This window comes from Ascidiella aspersa, chromosome 8, assembly GCF_963924565.1.
Source record: "Ascidiella aspersa chromosome 8, kaAscAspe10.2, whole genome shotgun sequence".
Lineage (NCBI taxonomy): Eukaryota > Metazoa > Chordata > Ascidiacea > Phlebobranchia > Ascidiidae > Ascidiella > Ascidiella aspersa.
This window is the reverse complement of record NC_139454.1, coordinates 17302922-17329326: the sequence shown is the minus strand read 5'-3', so window position 1 is coordinate 17329326 and position 26405 is coordinate 17302922. Positions and strand designations below refer to the sequence as shown.

The 26405-nt window shown below is 35.5% G+C and overlaps 1 protein-coding gene across 1 annotated transcript in view; it reads right to left on the bottom strand.

Moving 5' to 3' along the window:
- Positions 1–16857, bottom strand: part of LOC146136594 (histone lysine acetyltransferase CREBBP-like) — a 29291-nt gene extending 12434 nt beyond the window's left edge. The window contains exons 1-12 of the mRNA XM_083396371.1: positions 16415–16857; positions 11491–11542; positions 10433–11238; positions 10253–10360; positions 10006–10167; positions 9451–9555; positions 4918–5058; positions 4751–4850; positions 3877–4074; positions 3387–3758; positions 910–1009; positions 18–116 (exon numbers count right to left, since the gene is read on the bottom strand). Of these exons, the coding sequence (XP_083252497.1) occupies positions 18–116; positions 910–1009; positions 3387–3758; positions 3877–4074; positions 4751–4850; positions 4918–5058; positions 9451–9555; positions 10006–10167; positions 10253–10360; positions 10433–11238; positions 11491–11533 (2234 nt within the window). The 5' untranslated portion in view covers positions 11534–11542; positions 16415–16857. The remainder of the gene's footprint in view (positions 1–17; positions 117–909; positions 1010–3386; positions 3759–3876; positions 4075–4750; positions 4851–4917; positions 5059–9450; positions 9556–10005; positions 10168–10252; positions 10361–10432; positions 11239–11490; positions 11543–16414) is intronic.
- Between the last annotated feature and the right edge of the window lie 9548 nt (positions 16858–26405).

The window sequence follows — 26405 nt, the reverse complement described above, 5'->3', positions numbered from 1 at the left end:
TATGTTTTTAAACTTACAGTTTTTGAACCAGGTAATTTCGAAGTTCATCTTTGACCTGGCTGTGCCATTCAAGGGGAACAACAGGTTGATTCATTTGTCCCATATCTGCTACTCCACTAAAATGCAAAAAGCAAACATTAAGACCACATTCTTAACTTGTTTTTGAATTTGTTTTTATGTAAAAAATGGGCCATTATGTAAAAAATGTTATTGCCATAACTAAAGTTTTATATAATCTTAAAAAGACAAAAATATGTACTACACACAAATTTCCATGGTTTAAGAAACACAAAATATAAATCATTTTAATGACATAATGCACACCACAAAGTTTCCATGTTGTAAAACTTTATATATTTATAACTTCCCAAATATATAACTTAAAATACACTTTAAATAGTAAAAAATATTATTGAAAAATAAACTTTCAATAGTGGCAAAATAATGTAGAAAACAAAACACAAAAAATAAATCTGTTAACATCCCACAGAAGAATGCAACTCTGTCATAAGAGTAATTTTTAATTGCAAGACTATGGCAGCTGATATTTACTGTATAGTGCAAAACTACAACAATCTTAACATGATTGGGAACAAAGCTATCAAACTTTTGGCAAAAAACATGTATTTTGAAAATAATGTCCGATATCGATACCCAATATTTTGGACAAAGATTATTATCGCAATTCAATCCGATTCCAAATTATGTCATTGCCAGCTCAAACAAAAAAATACACTTTTGTAAAACTGATTGCAACACAAATGTCAAAAAGTAAAGGGTTCTTAAGTTGGCAAAAACGAAAAAAAAAAAGCATAATGACATACACACTTGACTGTTTGTTAATGAGACTCAATCACTTAATTTAGTTTTAAAGGAATCTAAAATGTTGTTTTTTAATAAAAATCCCACCTTGATGTTGAAGTTTTTATTGAGTTAGGATTCTGCAGAGCAGTGCCCATGGAACTTCCACCCATAGCTCCCTGACCAGTTCCAAGCATTAGATTGTTTTCTGCAATAACAAAGAATAAGAGATAAAATAAACCGCTTTAGGCTAATACTATACTAGAGTGGTTTTCAGCCAGTTGGTCATGGCCACACAAACATTTTAACCTCCTGAACATATTTATTGATGTGCCCAAGAAAAAAAAGAGGCTTAGTTGGTAAAATCAATGTATAATCCAGGGGTCAGCAACCTTTTGTACACAGTGTACCAGTTTATGAATAATATTAAAATTTGAACAACTCGCGTACCGAACACGTTTGGTTTTGCACTGGCAACCAGGGCTCTGGAGTCGGTTAAAAATAACCCGAGTCTGAGTCCGGCCAAATGCACAATTTAATTGAGTTCGCGTCCGGCTTAGGCTCTCCAGCCTGTATTTCACCCATTTACTTAACTAAATTAAGATGGATATTCAGCAATCCACTCAGAGCTCATGGAAAAATATGTCACTATATTCTATTCCACCTTAACAATTTACAGTTTGCAGCCTATCAGTTTAGAAATTTGGTACTGCACATGAGCACACATCGGAATCGGGTAGTCTTACTTGATCAGTTCGCATTTAGCTTGGTTTCTCACTTAGTCACACAAAAACACACGTGCTTACTTTTAATGTAGAATGTCCTGCTTCAGCGCAGTAAACATCACGCCACATTTAGGGCATTGTGAAGTAATACAAATGGTTAGTCGCAAGGCTGCGGAGTCGGACTCGGGACTTAAGGAGTCTGTTTGTTTTGATGGAGTCGGACTCGGAACTTGAGTAAGACCACGTAAAACTACTTGAGTCCCAAGTCCAAAATGCGCATGTGCACTACTAAATATTTAAACTGATATGGCCGCCAACTGGAAATTGTTAAGGTGGAATATGTTCCAACCATGTATTGTGAGTAAATGAACTATACAACCCTATGAGTGGATTACTTAATATCCACCGTATTTAGTTACGTAAATTGGCGGAATACAGGCTGTAGAGTCAGGGTCGGCTAGAGACTAGACAAAATCACACATTTGAACGGAGTCAGACTAGGTTTTATTTTTTTGGTCGGAGTCCGATTCGGGTTACTTTTAACCAACTCCGCAGCCCTGGTTAGTCGTAAACAACAAGTTTAACGCCCACAAAAAATAATGTTAATAGAACAGTTGCAAGACACTAATTTGTGACATGAACACTGCCGAATCATTTGGCGTGCCCTGAAAAATCATCTTGCGTGCCAGGGGTTGCCGACCCCTGGTGTAATCATTAGTAGGTGAATGCAGAGGCGTATCGGGGAGGTTAGTGGGGATTTTTAGCATAAAGAGGACCTCCTTCCGCCTTATATTTCTAGATACGTCCCCGGGTGGGTATGCTTACCAGACTGTGCCTGAGAAATACCAAAGCACATAATGATGGTATATGTCTGGCTAACAAACATTTTTAAATTGATTGGGAAAAAATAACTGGGAAAATTAAATGTTATAATACCACCACCCAGTGGCTTATCTAGGGGTTTGGGTTGGACCCCCTTTTTGGTGAATATTATCGTTTTTTTATTCGTTTTGTCAGGGTTTAACAAACTGTCCGGAGCGGCAATGTTTTTAATCTTATTGGGTTACGCATCTTAAGCTAAGGCGAAACCAAAATCACAACGTCTTTTTTTCGTTTCTGGTTTGGTCACTTGTAACCACAGGATATTTTTTCCCTTTCAATATTTGTTTAGGCTGATTAGCAAGTGTGTATTAGATAACTGACACCGCTAAGTTATTTATTTATTTCTCACTAAAAAATGCCGAGATAGGCGCAGCTTACGTTCCTCTCTGTTTGATGCCTGCGCTAATATCCTATGTAACAACGGTATTTATTTAACTGAAGCAGATTCTTAAAATGTAGCAAAATGGTGATAGTGGTGTGCATTTTAAAGTCGCTTTTCACTTTATGATAGTTAACACAAAATTATTATGCATTTGTATAAGCATATTCTAAGACCACGTGTTTAGTGTGCAATTCACAATTCCCCCAAAATCAGCGTGTATTTCAGCTGACTGGCACACAACTTGGCGCACATGCTGTGCTAACCGTGCATATTAACACCCGGGAAACTGATCTTCATTCAGTATTGAAGGTAAGTCACTCACACATATTTCGCAGCCTTGTTTTAGTTTTTCGCCTGAAGTTAACGATTGCACACTAAACGTTTCAAAGCATGTGTGCGCTTTGCGTCTCTAAACCATAATGTTTACCTTAAACCAAAATGAATATATATTACTGCTGGGCCCAAGGTAGCTGACATATAGCAACTTACCAACAAAAAAATTAAACGTTTTGTTTTTGACACTTATCACAATATTTCTATTACAAAGGGAAAACTACCGCAGATTACTTTTTTAATAGACCAAAATATATATTTACCTGGCTTAGCTGGTTTCCATGCACTATTCAAGCCAAGGACTTCTTGAACCTTGTTGGTATCAAGGGACATAGTCGTGGTAGCTTTGTTCGTCTGCCAGGACTGATCAGCATTAGAATCTTGCTGGGGAACACCCATCCGAGCAGACTGGTTGTTGATGTTGTTCACCTGTTGGTGTTGTTGTTGTTGTTGCTGTTGTTGTTGTTGTTGTTGCTGTTGCTGTTGTTGTTGCTGTTGTAGGTGCTGCTGCTGTTGTTGGTGTTGCTGTTGCTGCTGCTGTTGTTGCTGCTGCTGTTGTTGTTGCTGTTGTTGCTGTTGCTGTTGTTGCTGTTGTTGCTGTTGTTGCTGTTGCTGCTGTAAGTGATCCCCTGGACCTAATTTAAAAGGTAATTGAATGCACAGAAATATTATATCTGTAGAATATATATTAGGCATTTAAAATTCCAAGCCACAATAAACAATTTAGCACAAAAAATCATAAAAATAACCCACCCACAAATCGGCTTGTGGGCATTGCAGAGTTCACCGTGGTAAAGTTTTGATGTTTTGGTGCAACATTAGCAGGAGCAGTTACTTGATTGTTGGCACTGTTTCCTTGGTTCTGCTTAAGTGGAAAACACACAGAGCAGTCTTCCCGCTTGCATTGTTTCCAATGAGAAATTATTTGTCTTGATGATGCACAGTGCGCCACTGTTGTAATAAAACATTACAAGGTAAGAGTATAAGTTTCTGAAAGGACACCTTTCCCGTCAAATCCTGTATTAATGCTATCAGATATTTTGGTATTTTCTGGTAAAAAAATTAAAAAACGGCATCCAATAAACAATTTCCAAGATAGCTACAAAGTCATGCATGTTATATCAGTTGCTTTTCTTAACCATTAATATTATACAATGGGGCTGTTTGCCTGAAGTTTATTTTCACCTATACCAGCGGTTCTTAACCTATGGGTAATTTCAGGATAACAGGTGGGTAATCAGCTGAACCAGAATATTTAGAATTTTGATGTAACAAACAATGTCACAGCTGTAAGTGGTAGAGTTGCTTTATCTCACAAGCACAGTGCTTGTTTCGTCATAGTAATCATTTTTGTCGCCGGTTTTACGTATTTTGTTTTTATGTGACAGAATATTAAGATTTTTTCATGTATCCGCTAGCCTAGCTAATAAAATTATACTTTGGGTAATGGGACTTTGATCTGGACAGAAATCGGTAATAAGGGAAAAAAGGTAAATAACCCCTGACCTATACCAATATATACAATATATTGTTTACTATAGTTAGTTACCCAGATTTTCTTTATTACATCAAGTCCCTATTTTTAGATTTTAAAATTCATTACAAAATTTAAAACAAGAAGACTTACTTTGGCATTGTTTTCCCTCTGTACAGGTATTCATATGCTGAAGGACACCCTTCATAGTACGGCAGTGGGGCACAGTACAAGTAGTAGTCTCACCATTCGACTGAACAACAACCAAACATTTAGGGAAATGCAACATAATTAACTAATCAATGAATAAAAAGTCTCACTTCTTTCAAACACTTGTTAGCATGTAGCAACAAGAATAGTTGATGCTGGATAAGTTTTCTCTTTTCAGGGTCGACCATACTTGGGCCAGCATTGGACTGAATGCGATTAACCTGTTGGCCAACTTGCTGGGCTCCAGGTGGCTGCAAATAAATAATAAATTAGTAATCTAAAAACAATATTAAAACAATTTCTGTAAATTGAATTCAGTGCAAATAGTTTTAAAAAACTGTTTTTTTTTTATTTTATTCATATTTTTGAGTTAATTTAAACATTGCGTGTACAACTTAGTTACAAAGGCCCATCAACATGCCACAGCAACCAACTTGGAATTGGCAAGTATGCCACACCAATAGGATGAGCACCAAACCCAGCTGTGCAGATTGCAATAGGTTTTACAAGCAGTATTTTCATATCAATATAAACATTGCTTAGTAAAACATGGCAAAATTTTTAGTTTTAAGTCAATTCGTAAATTCTATGTTATAGGGAAAAAATGATCTTGTTTTTTTGCAGGTGGCAAAGGGTGTGCAAGTAATTTTTTGTAGTCCATACATAAAACTTGTTAACTCTGCGTCCAAGGGTTCACTTTCTCTGTTTAATCGGCTATTTTAGATTAGGATTTTTCTTATTTTATTACGTTATAATTCACTACATCAGATGGAAAACGGGGGAATTCCGTAAGTTAAAAATTCGGGCCCTTCTTTTCAGATTTCTGGATACGCCCCTGCATGCGAGTCCAGATCATTTTGATAAAGATACATTTTTTTTGTCTGTATAACTGCTATATTGTCACACCTAAAAAGATGTTTGGACACAAAATGGCTTGTTTAGCTGATTAATTGCTTTTTTCGGCTAGCTAAAATCTCGCAAGTTGAGATTTCTATGCTTACTGATTTAATAAAACACTTGTGAAATTACACTGGGGAACAATTTTGCAAAAAAAAATTTGTTGAGTTTGATTTTGCACTTGATTTAGGGTAATTCCAGTGTGCTGATTTCAAAAATGCCGCCAGTTTTGTCCAACCACGTCAAGTTTTTGCTCTACAGCATACATCAAAAATATGCTACTTTTCACGAATTTGGCCGTATTGCTTTTCCATACATAATAGAAATGCACAAGGTAATCATATATTAAGTCATATACAAGAAGAGTCAACTGAATTATTAAAAGAAAAACGCACAGGCATCGATTTAGGTCGATATACGTTTGAAAAGCTACGCCGACTCAAAACATGTGCTGCCTCGCTGTAGTTTCATAAAATTTAAAAGATTTAAGAAATATATTCATATGGAATTAAGAACAGAAAGCAGAGAAGCCTTATCAAATATAAACAAAAAATCGAAGCTAATGAACTAATTAAATTGCACATTCAGTTAGTCTTTGTGAAGAATCCGGAAACATAAAAAGAGTCATTAAATTGTTCCAACATCACAAGTGCAATTGGATCATATGTGCTTGGTGAGTAACATCGATACACAAAGTATCCCTACTCTTTGTCTATGTGGGACAGAAGAGCTTGAGATCAGCACTTGGTGGAGATGAACATCCAAGATCTGACCTAAAACCTGGTGATCCCAATATTTTACATGAGCCACTTGCTGACAGAGATGCACATAAAGCTCGGCCTTATGAAGCAATTCGATGAAGCAAAAGTGTCAACTGAAAGCAACTGTTTCAATTACCCCGTTTTGGCTTTTCCTGGCCTGTCAATACAAAAAATTTGGGCTGGTGTATTTGATGGTCCACAAACTCGGCAACTCATCAAAGATGAACGATTTGGCAGAAAATACGCGGTTATCATTAAAAAACATTATCAAGGGATTCCTTGGGAATACAAAGACGGAGAATTATGTACAAATTGTTCAGAAGCTATTGGAAAGTTACAAAGAACTCGGCTGCAACATGAGCATACAGAAGCATTTTGCTGCATAGCCATCTTGCTTTCCCGAAAAACCTTGGTGCAGTCAGCGATGAGCAAGGAGAAAGATTCCACCAAGATATGAAGGGTATGGAGGAAAGATCAGGGAAATAGGGACTTACATATGCTGGCTGACTATTGCTGGAATATTACGCGAGACTGTCCACAGCTTAAACATGCCAGCAAAAGCTACCCCTACAAGCGTAATTGTTTGCCCTAAAACTCGCACTTTATTTGTCCTGCAGAAGCAATATCCGTTTAAGGAACAGAATAAAGCAAAATGTTTATTTGAAAACAATTGAATTACTTTTGGTTGCTTGTATTTCTTATCAAAGCGTTTTATACAATAAACGCAGATGTCTTAAATGTTGTACTTTTCATGGGTTATGAAAAAAGTGGTGGGTGTCTATCTCAAAAACTTGACGTGATAGACAAAAACTGATGTCATTTTTGGATTCAGCGCCCAAAAGTTAGTCAAAAACAATTGTTAGATCGAAGTCAACAAAAATTGTGTTCCCCAGTGTTATAAATGTTATCTGTTTAGTTGCAAAGTTTGGTGTTTTGGATGGCTAAAGTTAATACCAAGAAAATATAGACACCCCTTGACTTGACTAGTGAGGTTCAGGGTTTTAACCAAGACCGCTTGGCAAAATTTGTTTTTTGTCACCTTAGCTTGCGTTACTACCACAATTTACTGCGATCCACTATTAATACTCCCTAATGAGATGCAAAGCAATACATTTTTATACTACAGGGTTGGGCTTAAGCACTCGCCCGCTCGCCAATGCCGCCAATGCGAGTACAAATCGCTCCTGGCGAGTGCTGATTGACACAACGACGTGCTGATACCGACTCGCCCGACTGGCAAGTGCCTTCGGCGAGAAATTTAATTAGTTGGTGTAGGACAACTTGTGTTAAGCACCACTACTAAGCGAAATATAACTTAGCGCCAGTTATTTCCCTAAACACTAAGACGCAAATACATTCAACACTACACAAATAATAAGGTTAATCGAAGTCACGTTCGAAGCTTGTAATAAAGACCCTTTGCCCCACTGTATGATCGTAATAAAGACTCTTGGTCCCGTTTAAAAAAAAAAAGTTTAACTGCAAACAATCAAAGACGTCATTGCGGCAGTGGCAAATAGTTGTTAATTTTTAAATGTTTAACCTAGTTGTTGAAGCCTTTGGGAAAGTTTATTTGAATTGCGATGTACCCAGGATAAAAATTCTACTTTTTTGTATTTATTTAATTGTTTGTATTAGGACAGTAAGAGCAATTGCTGCAGTTTTTTGTAACAATAAGTTTAAATGCAAATATATAACAAAGTGTTGTTCATCCAGCAGTATAATAAAATTGATCGACGTTTGGACATGCTATACAAAACATCTTTATCAGGATACTGACATATCATATAAAGCTATACTAACATTTACGTATCGAAACTACAAGACAGGTAAACAATAACCCACAAAATGACCGCGCAAGGACGTAAATTTGCAAACGGCGTGCCCACATTTTTGGCGAGTGTTATTTCGACCAGGCGAGTGCAGATTAATAGCCGCTCGCCTGGCTGGCGAGTGTAAATTTTTGCTTAGTAACAACCCTGTACTAACTGGTAAATATTCTCGCCAACATTGTGTAGGTTGTGTAGTCCAATATATATCACTAGACGAAATACCCATACGTTGCCCAGGTGAAATAGAATATTTACCGGTTATTCGTAAGATTTTAGTAAAAGACATAAATAATGAAAGCATATGTTTTTAAATGTCATAACAAATTTGCTTATGCCTAAACATTTGAACTGAGTGTCGCTAAATAGAAATTTCAAATCATGTGATGTGTTTCAAACCATGTAATATCGCGTGTCTAAAGTCGGTTAACCTAATGCTTCCCCACAATCAGAGTATCACCCCACAGCCTGTGTGAAAGCGACATTAATGTAAAAGCGGAATCGCATATTTAATATGTGACTTATTTGTGTGGCTCTAGAGATCTAATTCTTTGTCTCCGTCCAACACACTGTGACCATTTTTAATCACTAATTCACATGTTACCAGCATTGTATAAGCTTGCTGAAGCCGCATGCTATAGCTGATGATTTTAAAAAACATAAAACGTTGTCAGGGGGTCCACAAAAACTTCTCAATATACCTATATTAAATTAACTAACACTGGGGCCTGGGACCATTGTGATGGAACACAAATATAATAACGCTGGGGCCTGGGATACATGCTTAAACACAATCCTGGTAAATGATAAAATCACATTGTAACATGTTGAAAGTGGTAACATTGTACCATGTTGTAAATCGCATTGAGTGTGACGTAACATTGGGCGAACATCTTGCCACACACACACATACATGTCACAAACTTTCTCTTTTATTATGTAGATGGTTTGTTTGTTCACTAAATTCTAGCATTATGATAAAGAGTGTCTATTGGGATTGTCACCTTTGCACTACCCACTTTAGTAATAATTGTATTAAGAAGGATTTTTTAGTTTTCCTTATTGAAAATATTGTTGAAAACTGTCTTTCTTTTAAAAAAGCTTAAGGGGTCTTATAAACCAACACATAAAATTTGACAAAAATATAAAAAATTACCATTGATGCAACTTGGTTAACACGATGTTGTGGATGCTGCATCATTATTTGGTTATTTTGTGGCATTTGACCAATGGTTGAATTGTTTATACTCTGACCTGGCATCTAAAGAGAACATTTATGTTAACAATAAACAGGTGAAAAATGATCTACACCAGGGGTTATAAAAGGGCCGTTAACTGAAAGTCCGAATGATCCTGAGGCAGATACAAATATTTTCTAAATCAAAATTATAGTGAGGTAATATCGATTAAGGCAATATGTCATGGTCCGAAAGAAAAAGTAATTCTACAGGCGACACCTGGCCTGCAGGCTGTAGTTAGTTGACCCCTGATCTACACAATCTAATAATTTTATAATTCTAAATCCGACCAGTTTAATTCCATATAAACTTGTAGATTAACATTACACATTCCACAAAACATGGCTTAAGCATGCAAAATTATGGTCTGTTTAACATTTAGAACTGGCTACAATGTTTCTTTTATAATAAATTTGTTTCTAATCTACCCAGTTATACCTAACCATGTAAATAAAAAGAACAAACAGTCATACCATGTTTCCATGCAGGGGAGTTTGCTGCATGTTACCAATGAACTGCTGCATGTTGTTCGGTTTAACCTGTGTATAAGTCATCTGAGGTTGTTGCCGCTGCATTCCATCCATTGGCACATTCATTACTTCTTCCAAGATGTTTCCCTGCTGGTTCATCATCCTCTACAATTAAAAATATTTTGTGTACACCGAGAACAATTTTTTCTTTGATTAATATAGTAAAATAAACAAAAAGCGGTAAATTTACCTGCATGTTTGTGGTCTGCATAACGTTACTATTTCCAATCATGTTATTGTTGTTCATAGGCATTTGCATGTTTTGCATGTTACTTGGCCTCTGGAAGTTCATAGTGGGCTACAAAATAGCAGCAATTCAGTTATTTGAGAAAACTGTTGCCACTAGTTATTTGATTTAAATGACACTTACCTTCATTGGTATAGATTGAGAATTTCTCATGTAACTATTTTGTATTGGTATGTTGTTCTGGACACCAGCTGGCAAAGACACAGGGGCCATTTGCTGAACCGTATTTCTATTCAAAACATTCATGTTTTGCATTCCAGAATGTGTGGACATTTGTGGATGGGGAATGGGTCCATTCATCATAAGTTGCGCAGACCCAGTAACTTGACCCATATTTTTCTGGTTCATTTGATTTAGTTGTTGCTGCCCAACAGTGTTCCTGTTATTAAATGTTGCAGCCGATGACATACCAGCGGCATGCACCATCGGGGAATTAGTGGCAGGTGACATTGCCAGGGAAGGTTGCACTCTTGGTGATGGTGTCGTTCGGAGGTTGCCAGATGGACGAGGCAAGGAACCTGGTAAAGATGAATTTACCGGTGATTTAATATTGTTGATATTAGCAGTTGGACTGTGCATGGAACTTAATGACATGGAAGCAGGGCTTGGTTGAGGCTGTGACACTTGTCTGGGTGGATGGGGGCTGTTGGTAACTACGTTACCAGGCGATGGTGTACCACCAGAATAGTTGGGGGAATTTCTACCAGATTGCAAGAGTTGAGTGAGTTGTTTGTGATTATGAGTTTGAGATGGAGCTGGCATCATTGTGCTGTCTGCTGTGCCTGAAGGCAAGGGTGCCGGCTGGGACAAAGGCTGTGGTAATGCATTGGTTGCATTAGCAGATACGCTGGTTGCTGAACTGTCTGGAGCAGGTGCTGATGATCCAAAGATAAGGTCATCTGGAAGTTCGTTTTCCAATCCATAGACATCTAAAATGAATAATGAGGTTTATTTAAATAAGAAAACAACCAGAATAACTTGATGTAGCATCTTGCGATAAAACTATGAAACTGGTCTAGACAGTTTTAAGAATGTAAATACAGTTTTTACACAAACACCAAAGGGAAAACTGTAATAAAAAAATGTTTGTGATCCACTACCAAATTTTAAAACCAAGCGATTTTATTGACCTATAGTAATTCAATTCTATTTTTTTGATTTAGATTTATAACACCAAATACCTGATGTCTTTTGCCTTTTAGTTGGTGGGGATCCATCAGCCATGGTGGATACCTTAAAGAATAAACATAAGCTAGTATAAAAATAAAATATTATATCGACAAGAGTCGATTTAAATTTAAAATACTAAATTTTATACTTCTTGAAAGAAATTAAATTATTAGTTGCATTTTGCATTGCTGGCAGCCTATTCCACAACCTATTTGTTTAACTCAAGGTCAGGGGTTTTAACTGTGATATGTGCCCTCAAATGTTCTTACTTATTTTAATTTGGAAATAACGTAACAAAAATCATAACTGGTAAACAATATTTATATTTTATTAAAGTACAGTAAATAATCTGCAAAGCACTGTTCCTGATAACACAATTCACTATTTTGCAAAAATAATCAAATATAATATCTAAAATTTCCATTGATGCAGCTAAGAAATAAGTTCCCGAATTAGTTTTGTTTGTGATATCTTTACGGATAAAAAAAAGTTCAAATTACTTTTATTTGAGCTCTCCATATGGATAAAAAATTGCCCAAATTAGTTTTATTGGAGCTACGCATGGACTAAAAGAGCATAAATTACTTACATTTGAGATACATATGATTTAAAAAGTGCTAAAATGGGTTTTATTTGAGCCACATGCAAATAAAAAGTAGTTTTATTCAAATAAATAGTTTAACTTTATGTAAATAAAAACAAGTCCCAAATATTTTGTAAATTCTGGCTTTAATTTTTGCATCTAGTAACTTACATAAAATTTTCAAGTTGGGTGAATTCCAATATTTCCCCAGAAGTCAAAAAAATACATATATGTGATGTCTTTAAGTTGTTATAATAAATAACTAGCAGTGACGTTGCCAAGTCAACTGCCACGTCTTTAGCAAGTTAGAAAAAGCTGAAAAAAGGTCTTGTGCAAGATAAAAAAAGCCCTGACCATTCTTTTGGGAATTTTGTGTTTGATAGTTTTGGCGCTTTGCGCATATACTGGACCATAAAAAAGGCTGGATGTATTTGTGTATATAACATAATAAAATGTAGTATATACAGCACGTCAGTATGGCAGAATGCTGGCGACACGGCGACTGTCGGCCGAAGAATCAGCTAGAAAACTGAAGAAATTGGTGAAAAAAAAATTTAAGAAAAAAAAAATTTTTTGGGGGGAAAATTTGTATTTTTCCAAGATTCAATTTACAAAATACCTTGCGGTTCAAAGATGTAATAACATATACACACTACAATTGGCAGAAATTAATTTTGTTGCCAGTTTGAAAAAGTTACGGTAGTGTGAAGCACGTTGTTAAGTGAGAAAACTTTGTTTATTATTGTTTATTATCACATAATTTAAGTTTAGGGGCGCAACCAAAAACCGAAGAATTTAGGTCAAAAATGCTTGTGACCAGAACGAACGCGATTCTTTTTTTGGTATAACGACATATTGTTTAAATTTCTTGCAAGTTTTTATTACATTGCGCGTAAATTTTTCGCACTTACGTAGGTAAATGGCCAAAAAGTATTTGAAATGGACTCGTGTATAGTTTGTCAAAGAGGCGGCGGGCCTATACGCTATACGGCCCCCCTACAGCAAACAGCAAAAAAAATCAGCACCGCCTTTTGCTGCTGATTGTCGAACACACACTTGCTGATCAGCCAACCCGAACAAATAACGAAATGCGAAAGAGAAAAATATCCTGCGTTTCGGTCGACCTAACAAGAAACGAAAAACCGCATTTTGCGTTTGATTTTGGTTTCGCATTAGTTTAAGACTCGTGGTCAATTACATTAAAAAACAAGCAGCTTCAGACGGTGAAGGAAACCACAACAAAAATGATAATGTCACTTACAAAAAGGGGGGCTTCGAACCCCCAAAACCCCCCTGGATACACCACTTCATGTAGTGGTCTGTTTTGTGGTCCAAAACACAGTGAGTTTGTAAAAACACAAGCAATGGATCTAAACTATACACGCACCAATAACTGTTATTATATAAATACATTTTTTTCAATAATAATATGTTTTTGTCTGTTATAAGAAAATCTATTCATCTTAAAAGCGCTATGCATGGTGTGCATCCAGAGACTTAAAAACTACACAAAGCGCAATTTCTTTTAAATTGGGACTACAAATGCGAGCAGTATAGTCACTTGGGGTAAAAATAAATTTTGCTAAAGTTGGGGTAAAAAAAAACAATGTCACCACACCTAAAGTATATACACTTTTTTTTAATTTCCTTTTCTGGTAAAAAATACATTCTTGGCCTAACCAATAAGCCCTCAACCATTTTAATTTTTTTTTTGGAGTAAAGTTATGCTGGTTTAAACAACAGTTGTTAAATTCGTATCTTAAAAAGGTTTGTAAGACCATTAGAAACGTTTGTGTAATTCACAGTGTTGTAAACAAGTCATTTTGAAATGACTTAAGTCCCAGTCAAGTCATTCGTAAAATAACTTAAGTCCAAGTCAAGTCTTTTTGAATAAATAACAAGTCAAGTCCCAGTCCAAGCCATCGGTTGCCCAAGTCAAGTCCCAGTCAAGTCATAGTTAGAGCAAGTCAACTTCAAGTCCAGCCCTTGTCAAAAAAAAATAAAACTTGAAATTATGAAAACCGGCAAACTCTTCCGAGTATTAGCAACTCAAGCAAAAAAATAACACAAAAGCAACATATTACAAGCAAATTGTTTCACGTGCAAAGATTGGGATAAATAACGCAATTTTATAAATAATTGCCTAATTAAAACAATTTATTTTAACCTAAGTCATTTGCCCAAAAGACTTAAGTTAAGTCAAGTCATTTGCCCAAAAGACTTAAGTCAAGTCAAGTCATTTTGCCCAAAAGACTTAAGTCAAGTCAAGTCATTAAAAAACAGTGACTTAAGTGCACTTAAGTCAAGTCATTGACTTAAGTCATTACAACAGTGGTAATTCCTATACAACCAAGTTTGTGGCAAAGGCCTTTATTCTGTGTTGTGTCATAAAACTGATCTATTAAAAAAAAATACCTTACTTTCCTAGCTGCTTTAGTTTTTTCGATAGATATATTTTTTTTACCCCGATCGATTCTATGGTAATATAATTTTATTTTGTAATTTTTAGGTTTAAAAAATAAACTAAATATGCCTAGCCAATATGTACCAATACCAAAGCTACATAATGAGGCTTATTTGTAGGCCATGTGCTAAAAACACTAAGGTAGACAACTAACAGGCATGTACTTTGGGTAAAATAACCAAACTTTTTAGTTTTATTCAGAAAATTTAAAGCTTTACACCAAAATGAATGAATATCAGGTAACATTAGTGCCAAAAGAAAGTGAAACATTTGAAGAAATTAATCAGTCATAAATAGGGACTTGAAATTTTATTCTGATACCGATACCCGATATTTTCAACAAAGTGTATCGCGATCCAAATCAATACCACATGAAGGTAATATTATGCTCAAACAGGCAAAATACGATTAAATTGAAACTTCTAGGGTTATTCTCTTCAGGTTAATTGATCAAAATGTGCCTTAACAGTAGGAAAGTAATTAGCTTGAGATGTTAAACTTCTATAAATTTACCTTAGTAGAAAAAGTAGAAAATTTATTTTTAGTAAACATATTAAGTGGCCCAAAACCTAAACAAGTGCAGATCACAGAGGTAGACTTTGTCCCATAACATAGGGAAAAGATATGAATGTTTTTTGTAATGATGAGGATGAAATAAAGGCAACTTAGCAATTTTCTTCATAAAAAATAAGAAAAAGCTAATAATTCCAGGTTTTCCTCGGACTGGCCCACAAATCTAAAAACTCATGTTGTTGAGGTAATTTACTTCTTCTGGGACGTAGAAATACCACTGAGGACCAGTGCTAACTGTTGAAAGGCACAGTTTTAATTTACCAGGGAGAAATTAGTTGCTAAAAATATTTTAAACAGGTGCAAATTCGGGGTACCATAATGTAATCATAAAAAATGTTTTTTGTTTACTCAAATTCTCTTTCCATTAAAAGTATTCATGAAATTTGTGTTGTTGTGGCTTTGAAAGAGCATTTTTAGTCTATTTACTTCAAATAAAGTCAAACCTGCTTCTATAAATCATTATAAATGGTCCTAATGTACACTTGTTTTTTTTTACCCCGGCATTATTTTTTTTGCCCTTTTATCAGGGTAAAAAAAACACCAGATTTTGTAAAATATTTTATTTATTTTATAATAAAATTAAAAATCCTTTATGTGGTTGGAAGGTGGAAGGTAGACCCATAAGCTCAATAGTTAGACAGACAAGTTAGTTAAAATTGTTTTTTTACCCCGCTTGACTATATGTGAATCTTTTTACTTGCCCGATATATTATGTCCTTAAAAGTTTAAAGTTTTGCCAACGAAAACCAAATATATAATAACAATGTTTTTCATGCATAGCGTAAATACTTAATCTGCATATTAGGACATGAGTTACTGTCATGTCCTAATTTTCATGTCTACTTCTGTGCACAGATGCCAAAATTTGCAAAACCCCTGACAAAATAACAATTAGCAAAGTGTTATCCTAACGGTTGTAAATTTTGGTCCTACAAAATGTTTTTTCTCTAAATGATTTAACCATTTTCTATTTCAATATGTTTTCATAGTTGTTGTACAGCAGGCCTTGATTGTTTACCAAACTATTGAATGTGTAGGACGTTTTACCAAGTCCTATATGCTTGTTTAAATATTTTTTGTAATTTCACAATCCTGTATAATTGTACGATCTAAACACCAAGTTTTTGCTTAAGGCACTCGCCAATCAGGATGAGTGTGTGTCAATCAGCACTTGCATTGGCGAGCAAGCAAAATATCAATTGGTGTAATTCCTAAAGGAAAGATAACTTGCTATTTGAGTTAAAACAAGTTTCAAATCTTATTTTTGAAAATTTATGTTCATATTGTTAAAAAAATAAGGTATATGCATACATACCTGATATTACTTGCTTCAGGAGAAACAGTTCAGTATACAAAATTGCATGCAATCATGGTGCTTCAACATTGTACACTTAACCATTCACCATTATCAAAATAAATGTACATCATAAAATTTAGAGAATATACACACTGAAAAAACAAATACACACAAAAAAATTATTCAATATTTTAAGGCTGTGGAATGAAAAATTATTTATTAATAAATATTAAAAAACTAAATCATCTCAATATTGCTACGCTTAACTAAAATTACACATTATGGCACAAAATCTTTATCATGTAGCAATGAATAAAGAGCCAAAATTAAACAGCCTGTATTTCACTATCTTATTTACTTTCTAAAATATGCACATTTATTGCAAGAAGGCCCTTGCTTCAATAACAGTGAAGCACAATATCTACATGACCCATGACAGGTATATATGCAACATAGCCTCAACCAAAGATGTCGAGTTTGGGATGTCTAGGACATCCATAGAAGAAACTTGGAATACTAAGCCTTCTAAAACAATGGGAAATCTTTTTGTAAAATACTGTATATTTATATTGGTACAGAGTACAGTTTTCTATCTATGCTCCAGTCTGGAAAGAATGTCAGATCCCGATAAGATCTCTCAAAAAAATCTGGGTGAACTGGTGTAACAAAGGTTAAAAAAGTGCACCTCGTGTGCACTTTCACATTTCCGGATGAACTTTGGCATTTTCCGACACTGTAAACATATGCCTCACAAGCATTTTACGGGTGAAGTTAATATATTTTTTCGGGGGGTGCACTTTTAAAAGGTTAAAAAAACTCGCTGGTGCACTTGCCATACTTTTATAATGCTTTCCGTGTAAGTAACAAAACCATTAGTCAACCGTTTTTTTTGAACATTATTTTAGAAAGAGGCTAGTTGCCCGTTTACAAACTTCGAAATTCGCACTGCTTGTAACTGGATCTGCAAAATTACAATAAGATTTTATTGCTAAAGACACTTACAGTAGTGCAAAAATTAAGTTCGATAAACGGCTTTAGCAATAAATTCACAGCCGCGCATTTTATTTAAAATCAACGTTAAATGCGGTCAGCCGCGAAGAATCGCTGAAACACGCAAAACTTTCATCACGCTAACGGTTTTCAGTATAATACTCCATTTTCAGCCGTCCAAATTTTACAAATAACGTTATTACAGCCGCGCAAATTTGGGCAGAAATGTTACTACAGCCGCGCAACTTCAAGCTGCAAAATCGTCTCCCCCGCGCAAAATCGAAACTTTCCGATCTGGAACCCAGATAATGTGCGTTATGGTAGGATTCTAGACCAGAGCCGTAATTATGCATATTGTTGTACAGTAGTGCAAATTTAAGTTTGAAGCATTCAAACCATTATTAAATCAACGCACAATATTTGGGTTAGGGTACAGAGGTTAGCATTTGGGAGCTGGACCTACCCAAACCCGCACCCTAACCTAAATTATATTGTTGGTTGTGGTGGGATTGTAGACCAGCGTCAGTTTTTTTATTCATTGTAAAACAACAAAAAGCCTTAAGGAATTGTCTACTGTACCTTGTCTATCCACCAGACTGGCTTATATCTTTGAGACATAACGAACGTTATAGTTTAAACTTGACTAAACCTAATTTAAAAATAACAAAATAAATACCTTAAATATAACTTTTCCTGCTAGTTGCTACCAAGTAACGGAGTAATTTTTCAATTTACGAATTAAATCCGAAATATTAACATTCGTAACCGGCAAATATCACAACATTTAACACTAGTGGCAAAATATTCCATATAAATTCAATCCTTTACCGTCAACTTTTCAAGAAAATAAAACCATGACATTCATACTTCCACAATCTTTTTTTAATGTCAAAACAACCAAGATTGATTGAAAAATCAGGTAAAATACAATAACCATTTTTCATCTCTTCCGTTAAGATGGCGGCTGTTGTTACCTCCACCACATCCGGGATATTTTTGTTGGGGTCAAAGGTGATTCAGCAATAAGTAAACACTCATGGCGCTAGAGATCACTCGGTTTATGACGTTCTTGGCGGGTTGTTAATTTTAAAATATTTACAGAAATTTTATTTATTTTTGTTCTGAAATATAGTTTTAAAGAGTGTCTAATAATTTATTGGTAAAAATGACGAAATGTATTCAAAATAAATATAAATTAGGATAATTTTTTTTTCCAAACCGTTAAAAAGCTAAGTTTTTTGCCAACATGAAACGAGTAATTGGAAAATTTTTTTCATGTTTTACTGGAATTCTATTGCCTGTTTTAGTATTTAAAGCACGATTTAGGAGGGTCTGCTCAGCACAAAGGACCTGGAGTAAACTATTAGGCACAAACCTTGCAGTGTTATGTACTCTTTTGCTGCTTCTTGGTCACAGATTCAAGTTTGCAAAAAGAAAGTTTGGTGTTTTGCGAAACAAAATCCAGTATTTGCGAATAATTCTTAATTGAACGAGCAAAGTTAAAGACAGCTTATTAAATATGCTGTTGCTACCAGGCATAGTATATTTAAAACAGGTTCCTCTGGCAATATATATGTGTCTTGTTGGCTTTGTGTGTCAGTCCCTGACGAAGGCTTGCCGGATAGTAAGCCGAAACGTTGGCAGAATGTAATATATATTGCCAGAGGAACCTGTTTTAAATAGACAGCTTATTGTTGCATTTAATGAAATATTGTTCTATTAAAGCAAATTTGTAAGCATATTTGGCCGCCAATAAGGGAAACCTACTTTGGTTGTGTGTTGCACTAGGATCAATCTAAAATAATTATTTGCCATGCCATAGTATTTAGTAACATTTTTACCCCAATTCCATCAATAACTGCAACCAAGAAATAGAAAATGTGTTACTTTAAAAGTTTTCGTTTGAAAATATTGAAAATGCGTTAATTTGACTTAAGAGCAAAGGTCATACCGAGTGCTCGCATTTCCATAAGTGGATAAAATCAAAAATGATTTAAAATCGTTTTAAGCTTTGCATAAAAGTTATATCAATTGCAGGGGCAGAACTAGGATTTTTGTTTAAGGGTCAATTTACATTTTAAGAGACGACGTCATGATTCAAGTAATATTTAAAATTCCTGTTCCCTGTCTAGCTGGTGCGAAACTGTGCTTATGAAACTTTTCATTTAGACGTATATGTGATGCCTTGAACACATCGATGTTCGTATTACCTAAAATAATGGCTTTATCAAGATAATTTGGATTTTAGATGACTGATACCCAACAAAAAGTGTTACCATGTAAATTATGCAACGTAAAAATAAATAATAGAAAAAAAATAGGTTTAAAAGTTTACGTAGGATATGGGTATATATTATTTTTTAAATTATAAAAAAATCTAAAATGATGTACATCTTAAGGCCTAAATTATACAGGATGGCATGGTTTGCTAGGACCACAAATACCATAAGGATCGCCATAGTAGGGATGACCGATACAGCACATTTTGTCCTGATACTAATACCGGATATTTCTAATAAATCGTTTTGCCATAAGATACGATATAAAACCTTCCAAGACACTTTCCTGGTACTTTGAACTTATGTTATTTTCCTAGATATAGATGAAAAAGTTTAGTTACCTTTCGTTGTTATTTCACTAATTTTTTTTAAATAAATTTGTCTTTCATGGAAACTTACTGCTTTGGATATGGTTAAATTCCTATATATTTGGTATCTGATCGACAACGATAATTTAATTCTTATAGTACCGTACGATTACCAGGGGCGGATTAAGGTTTTTATAAACCTGGGGGTAAATGGTAGCAATGGGAGCCCTATTCATTTTTATTCTTTTTATTGTTCCAACCAGAATTAACATGAAATAGCATTGTTTTATTCGCTTATCAAACAGACCAATTAACATGTTTTCTAGCTTTAGATAAAGCAAAGCTGTTGATAACTTTATCGCTGTCTATTATTTTACAAAATCTTTTTTTAACAGAGCAGAGCTAACGGATGCAACCATAAACAGAGACAAAGTTTTGACCACATCATATTTTTCACAAAAATACTTACCACAGTAAATTTTACCAAGGCAAGATAAAATCTGTTCTTTACTCGATTTAAATGCACTATATACAGCTAGTATATCTAATAGTATGTGCACAACAAAAGAAAAATTACAAAAAAAAAACAAAGTACACACTTACTTTTCAACAACATAAAAACTTATGCCGTTTTTGTCCCTATTCACCCGCTAGTCCCGAATCACCTCGTTTCACGGTATTAAAAATGGTGAACACAACCAAATCGCGTTTCATATTTTCGTAATTCAGTTCTTCACGGCAAAATAAGTAGTGATGCTGATTGAATTTATCACAGGTAATGCCAAGTAAAATAATCGGCATAAGGATTTTAAAACTCTAAACGTCCCACTTGGCAGCAGTAAATTCTTAACCGGTAACAAATTGTTCTTTAATACAATTACTGAAAAAAGACTCAAAGCAGGTTCACATCATTATTGGATCTAATTTCGGATTATGTACAGTATTTCGCTTATTTTCCATGAAAAAACTCAGTCACCTTTTTCGATTCTGCAACAACTTTTTTTAGTTCTTTTCTGCTTCCTTTCTAGATTTTTTCTTTTCCGAAACACTTTTGTGTTTCTTCATCTCTTGTCTTATATTTAGAAAATATAACACCAGAGGTGACTGATCTCTAGATTAGGCTATACCTTTACAGTTTTTTTTAACAAAGATAACGTCGATTGATCTTATAATTTAACTTGATGGTGGTAGGCCCATTTTTTGGTGGGCCTGGGGCTGCAGCCCCCTAGGCAAACGCCTTGGGCCCCTGACGAGTACTGATACCTTTAATTGGCGTCGGGTGATCCGATACGAAATTTTAGACACCCCTAATCTCTTGGAAGTTTCGCGTGGATCACAAATATCATTGGGGTCCTTTTTTGTGGGTGAAATAAATAAAAAAGCACTATGAGTACCGGTAAGACTTAAAGGGAAACAACAATCCCGGTATCACTTTATGCAGCACTCAAGATATATACTAGGAAATGATTCTGGTTTTTGTGGCTACCATGAAAGGCCGAAAAAGCATTTCCCTGGCGGGCAGCATTTGGCTGTAGTTTGGTGACTCCCGATTTAAATCATTTATGCAACTTGTTGACTTAAGCTGCTTTAATCGAATACATTGTAGTAAAATTGGGATAAGCCAATTATTATACGGCTATACCCCCCCCCCTGGAATTTCAAAATGCGATTATTAGTATTATTTGTGTAATGTATTTTATATATATACCGGTAGTACTTATAAAGGTTGAAAATATTATACTTTATCCATTGCCCCCAGTGGCGTATCCAGGGGGTGGGAGTTCTTAACCCTTTTTTGTAAGTGATATTATCGTATTTTGTTCGTTTTTGTCATGGTTTAACAAACTTTTCGAAGCGGCATGCTTTTTAAGTAATTGGGTCACGCGTCTTAATCTAATGCGAAACCAAAATCGAGCGCAAAACGTCGTTTTTCGTATTTTGTTTGGTCGACCGTAAACGCTGGAAGTTTTTCTCTTTCGTTATTTGTTTAGATTGATTAGCAAGTGTGTAATCGTTGATTGACAACGCTAAGTTAAACCTTCTTTCTTTTTTTTCTCGCTAAAAAAACGTCGAGTTATTTTTTTCAATTTAACAAAAAAAAAAAAAAAAATAAAAAAAAAAAAAAAAAAATTTAAAAAAGAAGTCACCATATAAAACGCATTACGGTCGGACCATCACTGCCAATCATACAATACTTTCTATTGTGTGCTGTTTAAGTTCCAAGCCAGCGCACGGAGGTTTGCCACTTAGTCTTTTAGGCCTTCTGGTGGGATTTACCAAAGGGAAGTTGGCAGCTCGAAATTCTTTGCGTAATATCTCCGGTCTTTTTTGGGGGGTGCTTTGCTGGGAGCAAAAATCGCGATATTGTTCATATTCAGTGATAAATATGGAATTTTTTAATCTTTGAATTTTTTGAAAATTTTTCTTTCTTTGGCCAGGTAGGATAGTCTAAAGCGCCGTGGCGAAATTTCGCTCGATTCCATCTCGAATTGAGGATGCTACAGACGTTTAAAAATGATCGCGATATGTTATGAATATTAATATCGGTTATCGTCGATTTAAACCCTTATGCCCCATACTAGTGGCATCGAGTGTGGTATCACTGGAAAGGTGCGATCAAGGTCTACAACAATTTGTTAATTAAACGGTGCGGAATTGAAAATTTAATCTTTTTTGGGGGGTGTTTTGCTGGGAGCAAAAATCGCGATATTGTTCATATTCAGTGATAAATATGGAATTTTTTAATCTTTGAATTTTTGAAAATTTTTCTTTCTTTGGCCAGGTAGGATAGTCTAAAGCGCCGTGGCGAAATTTCGTTCGATTCCATCTTGAATTGAGGATGCTACAGACGTTTAAAAATTATCGCGATATGTTATGAATATTAATATCGGTTATCGTCGATTTAAACCCTTATGCCCCATACTAGTGGCATCGAGTGTGGTATCACTGGAAAGGTGCAATCAAGGTCTACAACAATTTGTTAATTAAACGGTGCGGAAATTTTTTCATCTTGTCATTTATGACGAATATTAATATTGAATATTAATATTTTTCATAATTTTTATATTTTGGGATTACCTTGTGACCGCATCGAGTAACCGATACCATCGATAAGATTAAAAGACATAGCGACTTTTGTTTTTTTTGTCATCGCTATATTCGCGGTGATGTCAGCTATAGGGCGGACCGCGCAAAACCAACTTAAACCTGATAACAACTTGTCAAGCTTTTGATAAAGCCTGATTGAAAGATCGGCCAGGTTGCTTAAGTGATGCAGCCTATAAACGTTTTGACAAAATTTGAAACTTTCACGTTGAAGGAGTAGACTCGTAGCTATCACCCTATGTAAGTCACTTAGGGCACATTTTAATTTAAGGGACGAATATTACTGAATATTAATATTCATAAATATGAATATTTTTATGTCTTTTTTAAAAAAAAAGTCTGATTGCTGGCTAAGTTAGGTTGCTTTGAGTGATGTGTAAAAATTTCTAATCGATATCTCGTTTACTTCCGGAGATATTACGCAAAGAATTTCGAGCTGCCAACTTCCCTTTGGTAAATCCCACCAGAAGGCCTAAAAGACTTTAAGTGGCAAACCTCCATGCGCTGGCTTGGAACTTAAACAGCACACAATAGAAGGTATTCTATGATTGGCAGTGATGGTCCGACCGTAATGCGTTTTGTATGGGAATGGCAGACCTGGGCCACGTCGAATTTTTTTTTTTTTTTTTTTTTTTTATTATATTTATATTTTTTTTTTGTTTTTTGTTAAATTGAAAAAAAAAATAGGATGGCAGTCATGGGCCACCATAGTCATTCAATCAAGGTTACGTTACGTATTAAAAAAACAGCTACTCATTATTGAAATATCTAAAAAACAAAAAAAATCAACGTTTTTTTAATCAACATTTAAATTTGTTCATAAAATTTTAAACATGGCATAACTCGACTATTTAAAATACAAGTTGTGACGTCATGCTGAAGTGAACCGCTTTTGTTAACAGGTTTGGGTTCGGTTAAGGTTCATGTTCTTTCAAATTATTCGGTTCAGTTCCGGTTCGGCTACGGTTCGGAAAAAATTGACCCAAAACCGGTTCATAAAGTTCCGGTTCCGGTGCGACTCCCTTATACGCAGTATGTTCCTCGCTGTTCGGTCTCTGCGCTAATATCCGATGTTGGTGTAACATCCACACTTGGTTTAACTGAAGCAGATTCTTAAAAGAAGGTATAATGGTGACTGTCGTGCGCGTTTCAAAGTCTCCATTTTTAAGTAATGATGGTTAACGCAAAATTGTGCTTTTTAACATACTCCAAGACAGGGGTCGGCAACCTTTCGTATACAGTGTGCCAGTTTATGAATAATTTTAAAATACCAACAACTCGCGTGCCAAACATTTTTCTATAATGTATTTGGTTTTGGACAGGGTCGCGGAGTCGGTTAAAAACAACCCAAGTCTGACTCCGAGTCTACATCCTGTATTTAATCCATTTACGTAACTAAATTAAGGTGAATATTCAGCCATCCACTTATAAGGGTCATGGAAAATATGCAACCACATTCTTCTATTCAACCATAAAAAATTACAGTTTGCTGCCTTATCAGTTTCATTTTTGGTAGGCCTACTGTACATGCGCACGTCGGACTCGGGTTGTCTTACTCGAGTCCTGAGTCCGACTCCGCAGCCCTGCTGTCATCTCACGTCTATTTTACGAATGATCTGACATTTAATTTACGCATCTGTGGAGACGCCATTAAACCTAATTTCATAGGTTAAATTCTGTAAAGATACTCTAACCCTGCTAAAAAAACGAACTGTGACGAACACAATACTGTGCCCGCTATTTTGGAATATATTTCGACTCTTTTCATCCGATACCTGGAAGTATTAGCTATCAATTTCGCTTTTAGCTTGGTTTCTCAGTAGCACAAAAGCACACATGCATATCCTGCTTTACCGGCAGTAAACATCAAGCCAAATACGGGGCATTGTGACGTAATACGAACGGTCAGTCGTAAACAACAAGTTTAACACACACAAAACATAACGTTAAATACAACAGTTAAGACACTTATTTGTGACAAGAACACTGCCAAATTATTTGGCGTGCCCTGAAAAATCATCTCGCGTGCCACTTTTGGCACGCGTGCCAGGGTTTACCGACCCCTGCTCTAAGACCACGTGCTAAGTGTGCAATGGACACAACTTATTTCCCCTCAACCGCAGCTTGTAATTTAGCTGACTTGGCACACAGCTCTGAGCAGATGTTGCGCTAATCGTGGCATAATAACACCCAGGAAAAAACGATCTTCGTTTACTATTGCAGGTGGTGAAAGACGTACTGCTTGTAATTTAGTGCTCGTTCAGTTCATGGAACTTGAAAACTGCGCTGCTGATAGTCGAATTATGTGTGATTCTACCTCAATTATTCACAAATATTCCCCGGTCTTGATTTGTTTTTTTTGCCTGAAGTTAACGATTGCACACCGTGATTTCGCAGCTGGCGCCTGACAGGATTGTCGACGACGCACGTTGTCGCTTTTGCTGGTCATATTTGGCTGTTTCTGATTAGTTTTTTTATCATGTCTTGCAATCACCATTCTATGACGTCATACTGTCACTGTTTTATGACGTCATTATTCATTGACGTCAGACGAAAAATAGGAAAATTCCCCAAGTTGAAAATTCAGGAACCCCTCTTTTTGATTTACTGGTTACGCCCCTGATTGCCCCCCTTGGACAATTTTCTGCGGGCGACCCTGGCTATATGCTATGTAATGAATGTTAACATGCTATATCGCTAGGAATTTGGCTAACGCGTTCGTGAGATTTATAAGGTGACTTGTATTCACAACGCTGCGACATTTACAAACCACCTCTCGGTCAGTTGCTGATCAAGTGGGCACTTGATCCATTTTGAAAAAAAAAATGTTTTAACCCAAAGGCTGTCGCGCGTCTCATCGCTCCATCTAAAATGAAAGTTATTGGCAACAATAAAGGCGTTGTTTTGCATTGCTCGAATAGATAGCATATTTGTAATATAGCCTTCGCATTGAAACTAACGCCTTATCCAACCTAAAACTTAACACATGAACAACTGTGTAGCCTGTTCTTTACGATCATGTTAAGATTAACTTTGTGACGTACGTTACGTTATGACGTAAGTTTGTGACGTCACGCTATAATGTAAGTTTGTAACATCACGTAAGGGTAAGACGTAACTTTGTGATGTCATCTAAAAAAAATTTGCATGGTCCTTCCCAAAGAAAAATCCTAGATCCGGGCCTGCTCTAAATCTTTTTCAAAAATAACCGCTTAAAATTAAAGTCGTAAAAAAATAGAATAAATTGTCGCAAAGCGATTTGCAAGCCGCAGTATACCATGCTATCGAATAAATTATAATTTTGATGTAATCCATGACATACGCTAG